This window comes from Zosterops lateralis (assembly GCF_965231275.1).
Source record: "Zosterops lateralis genome assembly, contig: HAP1_HAP1_SCAFFOLD_302, whole genome shotgun sequence".
NCBI classification, from domain to species: domain Eukaryota; kingdom Metazoa; phylum Chordata; class Aves; order Passeriformes; family Zosteropidae; genus Zosterops; species Zosterops lateralis.
Genome location: NW_028154396.1, coordinates 15,368 through 33,533, shown reverse-complemented (window position 1 = coordinate 33,533; position 18,166 = coordinate 15,368). Strand labels below are relative to the sequence as shown.

At 66.5% G+C, this 18,166-nt stretch overlaps 2 protein-coding genes across 2 annotated transcripts; both read left to right on the top strand.

The window, feature by feature from the left end:
* Positions 1-3,927: 3,927 nt before the first annotated feature.
* Positions 3,928-5,541, top strand: LOC310923633 (serine/threonine-protein kinase pim-1-like; the record flags this gene model as incomplete). Its single annotated transcript, XM_083885557.1, has 3 exons — positions 3,928-4,273; positions 4,680-4,856; positions 5,163-5,541. The coding sequence occupies 3 exons, from the start codon at positions 3,928-3,930 to the stop codon at positions 5,264-5,266; spliced, it is 627 nt and encodes a 208-aa protein (XP_083741683.1). The 3' UTR covers positions 5,267-5,541.
* A 3,654-nt stretch (positions 5,542-9,195) lies between these two features.
* On the top strand, positions 9,196-10,809 carry LOC310923637 (serine/threonine-protein kinase pim-1-like; the record flags this gene model as incomplete). Its single annotated transcript, XM_083885561.1, has 3 exons — positions 9,196-9,541; positions 9,948-10,124; positions 10,431-10,809. 3 exons carry the CDS (start codon positions 9,196-9,198, stop codon positions 10,532-10,534), a joined length of 627 nt encoding a protein of 208 aa, XP_083741687.1. The 3' UTR covers positions 10,535-10,809.
* Between the last annotated feature and the right edge of the window lie 7,357 nt (positions 10,810-18,166).

Sequence of the window (18,166 nt, the reverse complement as noted above, 5' to 3'; positions counted from 1 at the left end):
GGCCTTGCTCGGAGCCTCTGCAGCACCCAGTTACCCCGTCCCACGCAGGACTCGGGAAACAACACCACCAGAAACCAAAAAAATAAAACAACCGACAACCCATTTCCGGGCCCTCAAGTCTGCTCCTTGTCGGCAACTTCAGCCAAAGAAACCTTTTGGGAAAAGGGGGAATCAGAGTGCTCCCCTCAGTCTCCTTCGAGGAGTGACCACTTGCCCCTCATGGCTTGCCCTAAAATGGCGGCCCCTCGCTCAGCCTGGCGCTCCATCGTGAGGGGACATTGGGGCTCGGCTGGGAGTGGAAATGGTCTCAAATGGCCTTGAGCTCCCGTTCTAGGGAACCATGCAGCACTGGGGGAGGGAGGGAGGGAGGGCGAGGCTGTTCCTGGTGACCTGAAACGTGGTTCCTGCTGTGTGCCAGGGCCTTTCTGCCTGCTGCCTGGGGGATCACCCTCTCTGAGCTCAGCCCCACACCCACCTCCTTCCCGCGCCTCCTTCCGAACAGCATCGGCTGTGACACGTCCCCTGCTGCCGTCCCCTGGCCAGGGGCCTCGTGGCTCCCGCCAGACCCTTCTTCCTCCCCAGGGAGCCTCCTCCCAGCTCAGGGGGGTGCCCCCACAGCTCAGCACTCTCCAGCTCAGCCCCTCTAGAGCCGGGCCGCTCTCCGAGCCCCACGTGCCCTGAGCCAAGCGCGGATTGGCCACAGCCACCCCACGTAAATGGACTTCCTCTGACAAGGGGAAAAGGACCGGCCAAACCTCAGCTCGGGCCATAAGGAGAGGAGACTTCAGACCGCTCAGGGAACTGGGAAGCAGGGTGCCCAGGGAAAATGCTTTGGAAGGCGCTGGCCTCCACCAGTGCTGGTCACTAATGGAGACATCACCTCCTAAGGGCACAGGAGTGGGTGATTCCCAAAGGGCGGAAGCCAAACGGGCGAGGCAGAAGGCTGGCTGGCCTGAACAGGCATCTTCTCTGGGAAAGAGGACCCAAAAGGAAGCCGTGTGCCCACTGGAATCTAGGTCAGGAGAAGAATACACAGACGCTTCTTGCCACTGAAGGGACAAATTTGGTGTGCTGAAAGCTCAGCTGGAGAGGAAGGGGGGCCAGAAATGCGGGGCACAAGAAAACCAGTGTTTTTAAATACATTAAAGGAAAAAAAACGTTGTAAAAATAACAGTGCCCCCTACCTGGATGTGGAAGGTCACCTCACAAACAGGGACAGAGACAAGGGTACAGGTGTTTCATGCGTTCTTTGCCTCTGCCTTCAACACTCATCCCTCCCTTCCCAGCGGAAAGCCATTGCATTGTACCAAGGGACACAGCCAAAGCTTTGGAAGAGGGCAAGCCCTGCTCAGCAGAAACCAAACCACCCCAGCTGGATTGAGGGCATCCCCTTCCAAACCCAACAGGTGCCAGCAGCGTTTGGGAAGAAAGGAAATCTATCCCAGTCAAAACCAGAGCAGCGGGAGCACCAGGAGCGCTCCCTGGCAAATCCCGATTTATTGAGAACACAGGCACTGCACAAGTCAGGGAGCTGCTAACAAAAAAGGCTTCCAGCCCTGGACAGGTGTTTCAAGGGGAGCTCCCCAGAGACAGAGGAACTTCAAGTCCCTTTGACTCTGGAGGATCTTCTCAGGCACACAGCAGTGGGCGTTTGCAGTCGGTAACGCGGCAGCGTCCTGGGAGCCGTGCACTTGGACACTGCCGGCAGCGGCACCGTTCCCGATGGGACACCACTCGCTCCAGGAAAGGATCCATTGCAACAGCCTGAGCTGCGGTTCCACTTCCAGGCTTTTTCTGGCCACGTCCATCTTCAGGGCTGAGCCAGCTCCGCTGAGCCCTGAGGCGGGCGGGGCCGTGACAACACAAAGGGCCCGCGCGCTGGCGGGAGGCAGGGCCGTGATGTCCCACGGCCGCCCTGGCCACGGCACTGTGACATCACCGCGCCAAGCCTATAAAAGCCGGGCCGGCACCCGCAGCTGCCAGTGCAGCCGCGATAGCGCATGCCGGAGCCATGAGTGACGGCGGTGTCCTGCTAGCTGCACTTGTCCTGCTGCTGGCCGCTGCGGCTGTCGGGTGGGCCCTTGGCCACCGGCAACCACGGAGGCGGCAGCCACGGACACGGGAGACGACCGAGCGCCCGCGGGTCCGGCCCACGGGCTCACGGAGGAACCGGGGAGCCCCTGCGGCTCCCGGGTCCCCCAGGCCTCGGGCGGCCCCTGGCAAGCGGCCACGTGGTCCCGCGAGCCCCCTGCACAGCCCCTGCGGCTGCCGGCCCTGCGTGGCGGCGGCCCAGGAGCTGCAGGAACTGCTGCTGCTGCTCCGGGCTGGCCATGGGACGTGTGCGCCGCTCTACTCTGGGATGTGGCAGGCCTTGTCCAAAGAGCTGGAGGAGCTGCTGAAGCGAGGCCACCTGCCCTGCTGCGGCTCCTCCAGAAGCCTCCATCCCCCCGAGAGGCTGCTCCCAGCCACGGTCTCCGTCGCTGGGAGAGCCTCAACCCTTGCAAGGATGGCACAGCAGCGCACACCCGCCATCCATGCAGGGAGCTCAGGCTGTCAGAGAGCCTCCATCCTGCCAGGAGCCTCTGCCATCTCTGACAGCCTCCAGCCCTCGCAGAGGCTCAGGGAGACCTGTCAGCCTGCACAAGGTGCAGAGCCTACGGACAGGTCTCCAGGCTCCCTTGGACCCACGGACTTCAACCTGAGCCCGGGCACAAGCCTGCCCCTTGACGTGGCCAGGGGAAGCCGCGGAGGCCAAACGGGAGCCCAGCCCGAGCCAGGGGAGCCTTCTGAGGAGCAGCTGCTGGAGCAGCAAGCGTCCTGGAGCCAGCAGGGCTCATCCCACAGCTGCCAGGACGCTGTGCCGGCTGTGCCAGCTGGCAACAGCCCCAGCCTGGTGGTGGAGACCATCCTCGAGACACCGAGGAGCTGCCTCCATCCCCTGGAAGCTGCCCCAGCAGAGCCCTTGACTACCTCCAAGGGCTCTCTAATAGCAGGTGAGATCTCCTCAGGAGCTCTCTCAGGCTCCTGAGGGGCATCCCCACGCCAGGCCAGGGCCCCTGAGAGCGGCCTAGTCCCCGGCTGTTTCCAGGCTGCCACGGCTTCGAAACCCCCTCTCTGCTTTGCAGCTGCTCCTGGGAGCCCCCTGTGCCAAGCCTCGGGCTGTAGCCCCGGCCGTCCTCGGGAGCTGAGCGCAGCCCAGGACGCCGGGGACGGCAACGGTGCCGCCCTGCCCCGCCGCAGCGCGGCTCCTGCAGCCGCCTGTGCGCGCTGCCCCGGCCCAGCACCGCCGCTCGCCGGCCCCTCGGCTGCAGGGCGGGGGCCGCTGCCCGGCGCGCAGCAGGAAGCAGGTCAGAGCGAGGCGGCCCGCGCCGGCCCGGCCCGCTTGGCTGGCGGGTTCCTTCACTCGGGGGCGGGGGGGGCGGGGGGGTGGTTCCTGGGCGCAAGGCTGATGCCTCGCTCTTGGCCGCAGGGCAAGGGAAGGAGCTGCAGGAGCTGTACCAGTTGGGCCCGCAGCTGGGCAGCGGCGGCTTCGGCACCGTTTTTGCGGGCATCCGCCTCTCCGACGGGAGGCCGGTAAGTGGCCGAGAGGGCAGGGGACGGGAGGGCAGGGCGTGCGAGGCAGGGCAGGGGCCGGGAGCGGCAGGGCCGGAGCTCAGCCCCCCTGTCTGGATGCCTTGCAGGTGGCCATCAAACGCGTGGCCAGGGAGAGCGTCCTGCAGTGGGTCGAGCTGGTGAGTGAGCGGGGCCGGCGGGGCAGAGCGGGGCGTGGCGCCCGAGCATCATCCCCCGGGCGGGAGGAATCCCCATCACCAGGGAGGCTGCCCAAGAGGGCACGGGGGCATGCCAGGCAGGGGGCAGCCACAGGGCGGCATCAGGCCTGCCGGAGGCATTTTCTCCTCCTCACAGCCCGACGGCACCCCTGTTCCGATGGAGATCGCGCTGATGGAGAGGGTGGGCTCCGGCTGCTACAACATCATCCAGCTCCTGGACTGGTTCGAGCTGCCTGACAGCTTCCTGCTGGTGATGGAGCGTCCGGAGCGGTCGCAGGATCTCCTGCAGTTCCTGCTGGAGCAGGGGGTCCTGTGCGAGGAGATGGCGCGCTGGCTTTTCTGCCAGGTGCTGGAGGCCGTGCGGCACTGCACCGCCTGCGGCGTTCTGCACCGGGACATCAAGCCGGAGAACCTCCTCGTAGACCCGGAGAGCGGCGACCTGAAGCTCATCGACTTCGGTTGCGGCACCTTCCTCCAGGAGCGGGCCTACACGCGCTTTGCCGGTGAGCCACAGCCCGGGCCCTGCTCCCGGTGCCGGGCGCTGCAGGGAGGGCCCCGTTCCCTCCTGGGCCGCGGGGTGCGGCCTTCAGCCGCCTGCCGGCCGCCCTGTGCCACGGGGCACGTGCCCTGGCCCAGGAGCCGCCTGCCGGCCCTGCCCACAGAGGGGGGCCGCAAAAGCCAGGCCCCGGCCCCTGGGCTCGGCAGGCCCCACACGGGCTGGGGCTGCTCCGCCGGCCTTCTCTGCCTTGCACAACGGTTTCCTGGCTGGGGCCGCTTGGCTGGGGGACGTGGGCCGGCCTCGGGGGGAAGTTGTGGCCGCCGGTGCAGCCCCTGCCTCTGGCAGGAGGCCGGCGCCAGGCTCTGGAAGCCGGCGGCCTGCGGCTGGACAGCACTGCCCGTGTCCCCTAGGAACACGCGCCTACAGCCCGCCCGAGTGGATCGGCCTCGGCTGCTACCGCGGCGACTCGGCCACCGTCTGGTCCCTGGGCGTGCTGCTGTACGGCATGGTGTGCGGGTGCCTCCCCTTCAGGGACGACCGGGACATCGTCTTGGGGCAGCTCTGCTTCGGGTGCCAGGTCTCTCCAGGTGGGTAGGCGGCCTCCAGAAGGCAGGCTCGGGCACAGGGCCGCGCGCAGCAGCCCGGCGCGGGCCCCGGGCAGCTCCGCGGGGACCTGCCCTCCCGGGCTGGCCGCAGGAGGTGGCCCGTGCCCACGGGGTCAGGGTGGCACACGGGGCTGAAGGAGGCGGCCGCGTCCCGCCACGCCGCTCTCCCGCACAGGGCAGGGCGGGTCGGGAGGCCAGGGCGCGGCTCTGAGCACGGGCAGGACGGCCCGGGCCCCGCGGGCGCCTTCCGCAACTGACCGGCGCTTTCTGCCTTCCCTCCCTGTCCAGCGTGCCAACACCTGATCTGCTGGTGTTTGTCCAAGCACCCCGCGGACAGGCCGGCGCTGGAGGAGATCTTGCTCCACCCCTGGGTGCACGGCAGCCGTTTTTGAGGCCTTGCCGGAGCCTCTGCAGCACCCAGTTACCCCGTCCCACGCAGGACTCGGGAAACAACACCACCAGAAACCAAAAAAATAAAACAACCGACAACCCATTCCGGGCCCTCAAGTCTGCTCCTTGTCGGCAACTTCAGCCAAAGAAACCTTTTGGGAAAAGGGGGAATCAGAGTGCTCCCCTCAGTCTCCTTCGAGGAGTGACCACTTGCCCCTCATGGCTTGCCCTAAAATGGCGGCCCCTCGCTCAGCCTGGCGCTCCATCGTGAGGGGACATTGGGGCTCGGCTGGGAGTGGAAATGGTCTCAAATGGCCTTGAGCTCCCGTTCTAGGGAACCATGGCAGCACTGGGGAGGGAGGGAGGGAGGGCGAGGCTGTTCCTGGTGACCTGAAACGTGGTTCCTGCTGTGTGCCAGGGCCTTTCTGCCTGCTGGCCTGGGGGATCACCCTCTCTGAGCTCAGCCCCACACCCACCTCCTTCCCGCGCCTCCTTCCGAACAGCATCGGCTGTGGACACGTCCCCTGCTGCCGTCCCCTGGCCAGGGGCCTCGTGGCTCCCGCCAGACCCTTCTTCCTCCCCAGGGAGCCTCCTCCCAGCTCAGGGGGGTGCCCCCCACAGCTCAGCACTCTCCAGCTCAGCCCCTCTAGAGCCGGGCCGCTCTCCGAGCCCCACGTGCCCTGAGCCAAGCGCGGATTGGCCACAGCCACCCCACGTAAATGGACTTCCTCTGACAAGGGGAAAAGGACCGGCCAAACCTCAGCTCGGGCCATAAGGAGAGGAGACTTCAGACCGCTCAGGGAACTGGGAAGCAGGGTGCCCAGGGAAAATGCTTTGGAAGGCGCTGGCCTCCACCAGTGCTGGTCACTAATGGAGACATCACCTCCTAAGGGCACAGGAGTGGGTGATTCCCAAAGGGCGGAAGCCAAACGGGCGAGGCAGAAGGCTGGCTGGCCTGAACAGGCATCTTCTCTGGGAAAGAGGACCCAAAAGGAAGCCGTGTGCCCACTGGAATCTAGGTCAGGAGAAGAATACACAGACGCTTCTTGCCACTGAAGGGACAAATTTGGTGTGCTGAAAGCTCAGCTGGAGAGGAAGGGGGGCCAGAAATGCGGGGCACAAGAAAACCAGTGTTTTTAAATACATTAAAGGAAAAAAAACGTTGTAAAAATAACAGTGCCCCCTACCTGGATGTGGAAGGTCACCTCACAAACAGGGACAGAGACAAGGGTACAGGTGTTTCATGCGTTCTTTGCCTCTGCCTTCAACACTCATCCCTCCCTTCCCAGCGGAAAGCCATTGCATTGTACCAAGGGACACAGCCAAAGCTTTGGAAGAGGGCAAGCCCTGCTCAGCAGAAACCAAACCACCCCAGCTGGATTGAGGGCATCCCCTTCCAAACCCAACAGGTGCCAGCAGCGTTTGGGAAGAAAGGAAATCTATCCCAGTCAAAACCAGAGCAGCGGGAGCACCAGGAGCGCTCCCTGGCAAATCCCGATTTATTGAGAACACAAGGCACTGCACAAGTCAGGGAGCTGCTAACAAAAAAGGCTTCCAGCCCTGGACAGGTGTTTCAAGGGGAGCTCCCCAGAGACAGAGGAACTTCAAGTCCCTTTGACTCTGGAGGATCTTCTCAGGCACACAGCAGTGGGCGTTTGCAGTCGGTAACGCGGCAGCGTCCTGGGAGCCGTGCACTTGGACACTGCCGGCAGCGGCACCGTTCCCGATGGGACACCACTCGCTCCAGGAAAGGATCCATTGCAACAGCCTGAGCTGCGGTTCCACTTCCAGGCTTTTTCCGGCCACGTCCATCTTCAGGGCTGAGCCAGCTCCGCTGAGCCCTGAGGCGGGCGGGGCCGTGACAACACAAAGGGCCCGCGCGCTGGCGGGAGGCAGGGCCGTGATGTCCCACGGCCGCCCTGGCCACGGCACTGTGACATCACCGCGCCAAGCCTATAAAAGCCGGGCCGGCACCCGCAGCTGCCAGTGCAGCCGCGATAGCGCATGCCGGAGCCATGAGTGACGGCGGTGTCCTGCTAGCTGCACTTGTCCTGCTGCTGGCCGCTGCGGCTGTCGGGTGGGCCCTTGGCCACCGGCAACCACGGAGGCGGCAGCCACGGACACGGGAGACGACCGAGCGCCCGCGGGTCCGGCCCACGGGCTCACGGAGGAACCGGGGAGCCCCTGCGGCTCCCGGGTCCCCCAGGCCTCGGGCGGCCCCTGGCAAGCGGCCACGTGGTCCCGCGAGCCCCCTGCACAGCCCCTGCGGCTGCCGGCCCTGCGTGGCGGCGGCCCAGGAGCTGCAGGAACTGCTGCTGCTGCTCCGGGCTGGCCATGGGACGTGTGCGCCGCTCTACTCTGGGATGTGGCAGGCCTTGTCCAAAGAGCTGGAGGAGCTGCTGAAGCGAGGCCACCTGCCCTGCTGCGGCTCCTCCAGAAGCCTCCATCCCCCCGAGAGGCTGCTCCCAGCCACGGTCTCCGTCGCTGGGAGAGCCTCAACCCTTGCAAGGATGGCACAGCAGCGCACACCCGCCATCCATGCAGGGAGCTCAGGCTGTCAGAGAGCCTCCATCCTGCCAGGAGCCTCTGCCATCTCTGACAGCCTCCAGCCCTCGCAGAGGCTCAGGGAGACCTGTCAGCCTGCACAAGGTGCAGAGCCTACGGACAGGTCTCCAGGCTCCCTTGGACCCACGGACTTCAACCTGAGCCCGGGCACAAGCCTGCCCCTTGACGTGGCCAGGGGAAGCCGCGGAGGCCAAACGGGAGCCCAGCCCGAGCCAGGGGAGCCTTCTGAGGAGCAGCTGCTGGAGCAGCAAGCGTCCTGGAGCCAGCAGGGCTCATCCCACAGCTGCCAGGACGCTGTGCCGGCTGTGCCAGCTGGCAACAGCCCCAGCCTGGTGGTGGAGACCATCCTCGAGACACCGAGGAGCTGCCTCCATCCCCTGGAAGCTGCCCCAGCAGAGCCCTTGACTACCTCCAAGGGCTCTCTAATAGCAGGTGAGATCTCCTCAGGAGCTCTCTCAGGCTCCTGAGGGGCATCCCCACGCCAGGCCAGGGCCCCTGAGAGCGGCCTAGTCCCCGGCTGTTTCCAGGCTGCCACGGCTTCGAAACCCCCTCTCTGCTTTGCAGCTGCTCCTGGGAGCCCCCTGTGCCAAGCCTCGGGCTGTAGCCCCGGCCGTCCTCGGGAGCTGAGCGCAGCCCAGGACGCCGGGGACGGCAACGGTGCCGCCCTGCCCCGCCGCAGCGCGGCTCCTGCAGCCGCCTGTGCGCGCTGCCCCGGCCCAGCACCGCCGCTCGCCGGCCCCTCGGCTGCAGGGCGGGGGCCGCTGCCCGGCGCGCAGCAGGAAGCAGGTCAGAGCGAGGCGGCCCGCGCCGGCCCGGCCCGCTTGGCTGGCGGGTTCCTTCACTCGGGGGCGGGGGGGGCGGGGGGGTGGTTCCTGGGCGCAAGGCTGATGCCTCGCTCTTGGCCGCAGGGCAAGGGAAGGAGCTGCAGGAGCTGTACCAGTTGGGCCCGCAGCTGGGCAGCGGCGGCTTCGGCACCGTTTTTGCGGGCATCCGCCTCTCCGACGGGAGGCCGGTAAGTGGCCGAGAGGGCAGGGGACGGGAGGGCAGGGCGTGCGAGGCAGGGCAGGGGCCGGGAGCGGCAGGGCCGGAGCTCAGCCCCCCTGTCTGGATGCCTTGCAGGTGGCCATCAAACGCGTGGCCAGGGAGAGCGTCCTGCAGTGGGTCGAGCTGGTGAGTGAGCGGGGCCGGCGGGGCAGAGCGGGGCGTGGCGCCCGAGCATCATCCCCCGGGCGGGAGGAATCCCCATCACCAGGGAGGCTGCCCAAGAGGGCACGGGGGCATGCCAGGCAGGGGGCAGCCACAGGGCGGCATCAGGCCTGCCGGAGGCATTTTCTCCTCCTCACAGCCCGACGGCACCCCTGTTCCGATGGAGATCGCGCTGATGGAGAGGGTGGGCTCCGGCTGCTACAACATCATCCAGCTCCTGGACTGGTTCGAGCTGCCTGACAGCTTCCTGCTGGTGATGGAGCGTCCGGAGCGGTCGCAGGATCTCCTGCAGTTCCTGCTGGAGCAGGGGGTCCTGTGCGAGGAGATGGCGCGCTGGCTTTTCTGCCAGGTGCTGGAGGCCGTGCGGCACTGCACCGCCTGCGGCGTTCTGCACCGGGACATCAAGCCGGAGAACCTCCTCGTAGACCCGGAGAGCGGCGACCTGAAGCTCATCGACTTCGGTTGCGGCACCTTCCTCCAGGAGCGGGCCTACACGCGCTTTGCCGGTGAGCCACAGCCCGGGCCCTGCTCCCGGTGCCGGGCGCTGCAGGGAGGGCCCCGTTCCCTCCTGGGCCGCGGGGTGCGGCCTTCAGCCGCCTGCCGGCCGCCCTGTGCCACGGGGCACGTGCCCTGGCCCAGGAGCCGCCTGCCGGCCCTGCCCACAGAGGGGGGCCGCAAAAGCCAGGCCCCGGCCCCTGGGCTCGGCAGGCCCCACACGGGCTGGGGCTGCTCCGCCGGCCTTCTCTGCCTTGCACAACGGTTTCCTGGCTGGGGCCGCTTGGCTGGGGGACGTGGGCCGGCCTCGGGGGGAAGTTGTGGCCGCCGGTGCAGCCCCTGCCTCTGGCAGGAGGCCGGCGCCAGGCTCTGGAAGCCGGCGGCCTGCGGCTGGACAGCACTGCCCGTGTCCCCTAGGAACACGCGCCTACAGCCCGCCCGAGTGGATCGGCCTCGGCTGCTACCGCGGCGACTCGGCCACCGTCTGGTCCCTGGGCGTGCTGCTGTACGGCATGGTGTGCGGGTGCCTCCCCTTCAGGGACGACCGGGACATCGTCTTGGGGCAGCTCTGCTTCGGGTGCCAGGTCTCTCCAGGTGGGTAGGCGGCCTCCAGAAGGCAGGCTCGGGCACAGGGCCGCGCGCAGCAGCCCGGCGCGGGCCCCGGGCGGCTCCGCGGGGACCTGCCCTCCCGGGCTGGCCGCAGGAGGTGGCCCGTGCCCACGGGGTCAGGGTGGCACACGGGGCTGAAGGAGGCGGCCGCGTCCCGCCACGCCGCTCTCCCGCACAGGGCAGGGCGGGTCGGGAGGCCAGGGCGCGGCTCTGAGCACGGGCAGGACGGCCCGGGCCCCGCGGGCGCCTTCCGCAACTGACCGGCGCTTTCTGCCTTCCCTCCCTGTCCAGCGTGCCAACACCTGATCTGCTGGTGTTTGTCCAAGCACCCCGCGGACAGGCCGGCGCTGGAGGAGATCTTGCTCCACCCCTGGGTGCACGGCAGCCGTTTTTGAGGCCTTGCCGGAGCCTCTGCAGCACCCAGTTACCCCGTCCCACGCAGGACTCGGGAAACAACACCACCAGAAACCAAAAAAATAAAACAACCGACAACCCATTCCGGGCCCTCAAGTCTGCTCCTTGTCGGCAACTTCAGCCAAAGAAACCTTTTGGGAAAAGGGGGAATCAGAGTGCTCCCCTCAGTCTCCTTCGAGGAGTGACCACTTGCCCCTCATGGCTTGCCCTAAAATGGCGGCCCCTCGCTCAGCCTGGCGCTCCATCGTGAGGGGACATTGGGGCTCGGCTGGGAGTGGAAATGGTCTCAAATGGCCTTGAGCTCCCGTTCTAGGGAACCATGGCAGCACTGGGGAGGGAGGGAGGGAGGGCGAGGCTGTTCCTGGTGACCTGAAACGTGGTTCCTGCTGTGTGCCAGGGCCTTTCTGCCTGCTGGCCTGGGGGATCACCCTCTCTGAGCTCAGCCCCACACCCACCTCCTTCCCGCGCCTCCTTCCGAACAGCATCGGCTGTGGACACGTCCCCTGCTGCCGTCCCCTGGCCAGGGGCCTCGTGGCTCCCGCCAGACCCTTCTTCCTCCCCAGGGAGCCTCCTCCCAGCTCAGGGGGGTGCCCCCCACAGCTCAGCACTCTCCAGCTCAGCCCCTCTAGAGCCGGGCCGCTCTCCGAGCCCCACGTGCCCTGAGCCAAGCGCGGATTGGCCACAGCCACCCCACGTAAATGGACTTCCTCTGACAAGGGGAAAAGGACCGGCCAAACCTCAGCTCGGGCCATAAGGAGAGGAGACTTCAGACCGCTCAGGGAACTGGGAAGCAGGGTGCCCAGGGAAAATGCTTTGGAAGGCGCTGGCCTCCACCAGTGCTGGTCACTAATGGAGACATCACCTCCTAAGGGCACAGGAGCGGGTGATTCCCAAAGGGCGGAAGCCAAACGGGCGAGGCAGAAGGCTGGCTGGCCTGAACAGGCATCTTCTCTGGGAAAGAGGACCCAAAAGGAAGCCGTGTGCCCACTGGAATCTAGGTCAGGAGAAGAATACACAGACGCTTCTTGCCACTGAAGGGACAAATTTGGTGTGCTGAAAGCTCAGCTGGAGAGGAAGGGGGGCCAGAAATGCGGGGCACAAGAAAACCAGTGTTTTTAAATACATTAAAGGAAAAAAAACGTTGTAAAAATAACAGTGCCCCCTACCTGGATGTGGAAGGTCACCTCACAAACAGGGACAGAGACAAGGGTACAGGTGTTTCATGCGTTCTTTGCCTCTGCCTTCAACACTCATCCCTCCCTTCCCAGCGGAAAGCCATTGCATTGTACCAAGGGACACAGCCAAAGCTTTGGAAGAGGGCAAGCCCTGCTCAGCAGAAACCAAACCACCCCAGCTGGATTGAGGGCATCCCCTTCCAAACCCAACAGGTGCCAGCAGCGTTTGGGAAGAAAGGAAATCTATCCCAGTCAAAACCAGAGCAGCGGGAGCACCAGGAGCGCTCCCTGGCAAATCCCGATTTATTGAGAACACAAGGCACTGCACAAGTCAGGGAGCTGCTAACAAAAAAGGCTTCCAGCCCTGGACAGGTGTTTCAAGGGGAGCTCCCCAGAGACAGAGGAACTTCAAGTCCCTTTGACTCTGGAGGATCTTCTCAGGCACACAGCAGTGGGCGTTTGCAGTCGGTAACGCGGCAGCGTCCTGGGAGCCGTGCACTTGGACACTGCCGGCAGCGGCACCGTTCCCGATGGGACACCACTCGCTCCAGGAAAGGATCCATTGCAACAGCCTGAGCTGCGGTTCCACTTCCAGGCTTTTTCTGGCCACGTCCATCTTCAGGGCTGAGCCAGCTCCGCTGAGCCCTGAGGCGGGCGGGGCCGTGACAACACAAAGGGCCCGCGCGCTGGCGGGAGGCAGGGCCGTGATGTCCCACGGCCGCCCTGGCCACGGCACTGTGACATCACCGCGCCAAGCCTATAAAAGCCGGGCCGGCACCCGCAGCTGCCAGTGCAGCCGCGATAGCGCATGCCGGAGCCATGAGTGACGGCGGTGTCCTGCTAGCTGCACTTGTCCTGCTGCTGGCCGCTGCGGCTGTCGGGTGGGCCCTTGGCCACCGGCAACCACGGAGGCGGCAGCCACGGACACGGGAGACGACCGAGCGCCCGCGGGTCCGGCCCACGGGCTCACGGAGGAACCGGGGAGCCCCTGCGGCTCCCGGGTCCCCCAGGCCTCGGGCGGCCCCTGGCAAGCGGCCACGTGGTCCCGCGAGCCCCCTGCACAGCCCCTGCGGCTGCCGGCCCTGCGTGGCGGCGGCCCAGGAGCTGCAGGAACTGCTGCTGCTGCTCCGGGCTGGCCATGGGACGTGTGCGCCGCTCTACTCTGGGATGTGGCAGGCCTTGTCCAAAGAGCTGGAGGAGCTGCTGAAGCGAGGCCACCTGCCCTGCTGCGGCTCCTCCAGAAGCCTCCATCCCCCCGAGAGGCTGCTCCCAGCCACGGTCTCCGTCGCTGGGAGAGCCTCAACCCTTGCAAGGATGGCACAGCAGCGCACACCCGCCATCCATGCAGGGAGCTCAGGCTGTCAGAGAGCCTCCATCCTGCCAGGAGCCTCTGCCATCTCTGACAGCCTCCAGCCCTCGCAGAGGCTCAGGGAGACCTGTCAGCCTGCACAAGGTGCAGAGCCTACGGACAGGTCTCCAGGCTCCCTTGGACCCACGGACTTCAACCTGAGCCCGGGCACAAGCCTGCCCCTTGACGTGGCCAGGGGAAGCCGCGGAGGCCAAACGGGAGCCCAGCCCGAGCCAGGGGAGCCTTCTGAGGAGCAGCTGCTGGAGCAGCAAGCGTCCTGGAGCCAGCAGGGCTCATCCCACAGCTGCCAGGACGCTGTGCCGGCTGTGCCAGCTGGCAACAGCCCCAGCCTGGTGGTGGAGACCATCCTCGAGACACCGAGGAGCTGCCTCCATCCCCTGGAAGCTGCCCCAGCAGAGCCCTTGACTACCTCCAAGGGCTCTCTAATAGCAGGTGAGATCTCCTCAGGAGCTCTCTCAGGCTCCTGAGGGGCATCCCCACGCCAGGCCAGGGCCCCTGAGAGCGGCCTAGTCCCCGGCTGTTTCCAGGCTGCCACGGCTTCGAAACCCCCTCTCTGCTTTGCAGCTGCTCCTGGGAGCCCCCTGTGCCAAGCCTCGGGCTGTAGCCCCGGCCGTCCTCGGGAGCTGAGCGCAGCCCAGGACGCCGGGGACGGCAACGGTGCCGCCCTGCCCCGCCGCAGCGCGGCTCCTGCAGCTGCCTGTGCGCGCTGCCCCGGCCCAGCACCGCCGCTCGCCGGCCCCTCGGCTGCAGGGCGGGGGCCGCTGCCCGGCGCGCAGCAGGAAGCAGGTCAGAGCGAGGCGGCCCGCGCCGGCCCGGCCCGCTTGGCTGGCGGGTTCCTTCACTCGGGGGCGGGGGGGGCGGGGGGGTGGTTCCTGGGCGCAAGGCTGATGCCTCGCTCTTGGCCGCAGGGCAAGGGAAGGAGCTGCAGGAGCTGTACCAGTTGGGCCCGCAGCTGGGCAGCGGCGGCTTCGGCACCGTTTTTGCGGGCATCCGCTTCTCCGACGGGAGGCCGGTAAGTGGCCGAGAGGGCAGGGGACGGGAGGGCAGGGCGTGCGAGGCAGGGCAGGGGCCGGGAGCGGCAGGGCCGGAGCTCAGCCCCCCTGTCTGGATGCCTTGCAGGTGGCCATCAAACGCGTGGCCAGGGAGAGCGTCCTGCAGTGGGTCGAGCTGGTGAGTGAGCGGGGCCGGCGGGGCAGAGCGGGGCGTGGCGCCCGAGCATCATCCCCCGGGCGGGAGGAATCCCCATCACCAGGGAGGCTGCCCAAGAGGGCACGGGGGCATGCCAGGCAGGGGGCAGCCACAGGGCGGCATCAGGCCTGCCGGAGGCATTTTCTCCTCCTCACAGCCCGACGGCACCCCTGTTCCGATGGAGATCGCGCTGATGGAGAGGGTGAGCTCCGGCTGCTACAACATCATCCAGCTCCTGGACTGGTTCGAGCTGCCTGACAGCTTCCTGCTGGTGATGGAGCGTCCGGAGCGGTCGCAGGATCTCCTGCAGTTCCTGCTGGAGCAGGGGGTCCTGTGCGAGGAGATGGCGCGCTGGCTTTTCTGCCAGGTGCTGGAGGCCGTGCGGCACTGCACCGCCTGCGGCGTTCTGCACCGGGACATCAAGCCGGAGAACCTCCTCGTAGACCCGGAGAGCGGCGACCTGAAGCTCATCGACTTCGGTTGCGGCACCTTCCTCCAGGAGCGGGCCTACACGCGCTTTGCCGGTGAGCCACAGCCCGGGCCCTGCTCCCGGTGCCGGGCGCTGCAGGGAGGGCCCCGTTCCCTCCTGGGCCGCGGGGTGCGGCCTTCAGCCGCCTGCCGGCCGCCCTGTGCCACGGGGCACGTGCCCTGGCCCAGGAGCCGCCTGCCGGCCCTGCCCACAGAGGGGGGCCGCAAAAGCCAGGCCCCGGCCCCTGGGCTCGGCAGGCCCCACACGGGCTGGGGCTGCTCCGCCGGCCTTCTCTGCCTTGCACAACGGTTTCCTGGCTGGGGCCGCTTGGCTGGGGGACGTGGGCCGGCCTCGGGGGGAAGTTGTGGCCGCCGGTGCAGCCCCTGCCTCTGGCAGGAGGCCGGCGCCAGGCTCTGGAAGCCGGCGGCCTGCGGCTGGACAGCACTGCCCGTGTCCCCTAGGAACACGCGCCTACAGCCCGCCCGAGTGGATCGGCCTCGGCTGCTACCGCGGCGACTCGGCCACCGTCTGGTCCCTGGGCGTGCTGCTGTACGGCATGGTGTGCGGGTGCCTCCCCTTCAGGGACGACCGGGACATCGTCTTGGGGCAGCTCTGCTTCGGGTGCCAGGTCTCTCCAGGTGGGTAGGCGGCCTCCAGAAGGCAGGCTCGGGCACAGGGCCACGCGCAGCAGCCCGGCGCGGGCCCCGGGCGGCTCCGCGGGGACCTGCCCTCCCGGGCTGGCCGCAGGAGGTGGCCCGTGCCCACGGGGTCAGGGTGGCACACGGGGCTGAAGGAGGCGGCCGCGTCCCGCCACGCCGCTCTCCCGCACAGGGCAGGGCGGGTCGGGAGGCCAGGGCGCGGCTCTGAGCACGGGCAGGACGGCCCGGGCCCCGCGGGCGCCTTCCGCAACTGACCGGCGCTTTCTGCCTTCCCTCCCTGTCCAGCGTGCCAACACCTGATCTGCTGGTGTTTGTCCAAGCACCCCGCGGACAGGCCGGCGCTGGAGGAGATCTTGCTCCACCCCTGGGTGCACGGCAGCCGTTTTTGAGGCCTTGCCGGAGCCTCTGCAGCACCCAGTTACCCCGTCCCACGCAGGACTCGGGAAACAACACCACCAGAAACCAAAAAAATAAAACAACCGCCAACCCATTCCGGGCCCTCAAGTCTGCTCCTTGTCGGCAACTTCAGCCAAAGAAACCTTTTGGGAAAAGGGGGAATCAGAGTGCTCCCCTCAGTCTCCTTCGAGGAGTGACCACTTGCCCCTCATGGCTTGCCCTAAAATGGCGGCCCCTCGCTCAGCCTGGCGCTCCATCGTGAGGGGACATTGGGGCTCGGCTGGGAGTGGAAATGGTCTCAAATGGCCTTGAGCTCCTGTTCTAGGGAACCATGGCAGCACTGGGGAGGGAGGGAGGGAGGGCGAGGCTGTTCCTGGTGACCTGAAACGTGGTTCCTGCTGTGTGCCAGGGCCTTTCTGCCTGCTGGCCTGGGGGATCACCCTCTCTGAGCTCAGCCCCACACCCACCTCCTTCCCGCGCCTCCTTCCGAACAGCATCGGCTGTGGACGCGTCCCCTGCTGCCGTCCCCTGGCCAGGGGCCTCGTGGCTCCCGCCAGACCCTTCTTCCTCCCCAGGGAGCCTCCTCCCAGCTCAGGGGGGTGCCCCCCACAGCTCAGCACTCTCCAGCTCAGCCCCTCTAGAGCCGGGCCGCTCTCCGAGCCCCACGTGCCCTGAGCCAAGCGCGGATTGGCCACAGCCACCCCACGTAAATGGACTTCCTCTGACAAGGGGAAAAGGACCGGCCAAACCTCAGCTCGGGCCATAAGGAGAGGAGACTTCAGACCGCTCAGGGAACTGGGAAGCAGGGTGCCCAGGGAAAATGCTTTGGAAGGCGCTGGCCTCCACCAGTGCTGGTCACTAATGGAGACATCACCTCCTAAGGGCACAGGAGCGGGTGATTCCCAAAGGGCGGAAGCCAAACGGGCGAGGCAGAAGGCTGGCTGGCCTGAACAGGCATCTTCTCTGGGAAAGAGGACCCAAAAGGAAGCCGTGTGCCCACTGGAATCTAGGTCAGGAGAAGAATACACAGACGCTTCTTGCCACTGAAGGGACAAATTTGGTGTGCTGAAAGCTCAGCTGGAGAGGAAGGGGGGCCAGAAATGCGGGGCACAAGAAAACCAGTGTTTTTAAATACATTAAAGGAAAAAAAACGTTGTAAAAATAACAGTGCCCCCTACCTGGATGTGGAAGGTCACCTCACAAACAGGGACAGAGACAAGGGTACAGGTGTTTCATGCGTTCTTTGCCTCTGCCTTCAACACTCATCCCTCCCTTCCCAGCGGAAAGCCATTGCATTGTACCAAGGGACACAGCCAAAGCTTTGGAAGAGGGCAAGCCCTGCTCAGCAGAAACCAAACCACCCCAGCTGGATTGAGGGCATCCCCTTCCAAACCCAACAGGTGCCAGCAGCGTTTGGGAAGAAAGGAAATCTATCCCAGTCAAAACCAGAGCAGCGGGAGCACCAGGAGCGCTCCCTGGCAAATCCCGATTTATTGAGAACACAGGCACTGCACAAGTCAGGGAGCTGCTAACAAAAAAGGCTTCCAGCCCTGGACAGGTGTTTCAAGGGGAGCTCCCCAGAGACAGAGGAACTTCAAGTCCCTTTGACTCTGGAGGATCTTCTCAGGCACACAGCAGTGGGCGTTTGCAGTCGGTAACGCGGCAGCGTCCTGGGAGCCGTGCACTTGGACACTGCCGGCAGCGGCACCGTTCCCGATGGGACACCACTCGCTCCAGGAAAGGATCCATTGCAACAGCCTGAGCTGCGGTTCCACTTCCAGGCTTTTTCCGGCCACGTCCATCTTCAGGGCTGAGCCAGCTCCGCTGAGCCCTGAGGCGGGCGGGGCCGTGACAACACAAAGGGCCCGCGCGCTGGCGGGAGGCAGGGCCGTGATGTCCCACGGCCGCCCTGGCCACGGCACTGTGACATCACCGCGCCAAGCCTATAAAAGCCGGGCCGGCACCCGCAGCTGCCAGTGCAGCCGCGATAGCGCATGCCGGAGCCATGAGTGACGGCGGTGTCCTGCTAGCTGCACTTGTCCTGCTGCTGGCCGCTGCGGCTGTCGGGTGGGCCCTTGGCCACCGGCAACCACGGAGGCGGCAGCCACGGACACGGGAGACGACCGAGCGCCCGCGGGTCCGGCCCACGGGCTCACGGAGGAACCGGGGAGCCCCTGCGGCTCCCGGGTCCCCCAGGCCTCGGGCGGCCCCTGGCAAGCGGCCACGTGGTCCCGCGAGCCCCCTGCACAGCCCCTGCGGCTGCCGGCCCTGCGTGGCGGCGGCCCAGGAGCTGCAGGAACTGCTGCTGCTGCTCCGGGCTGGCCATGGGACGTGTGCGCCGCTCTACTCTGGGATGT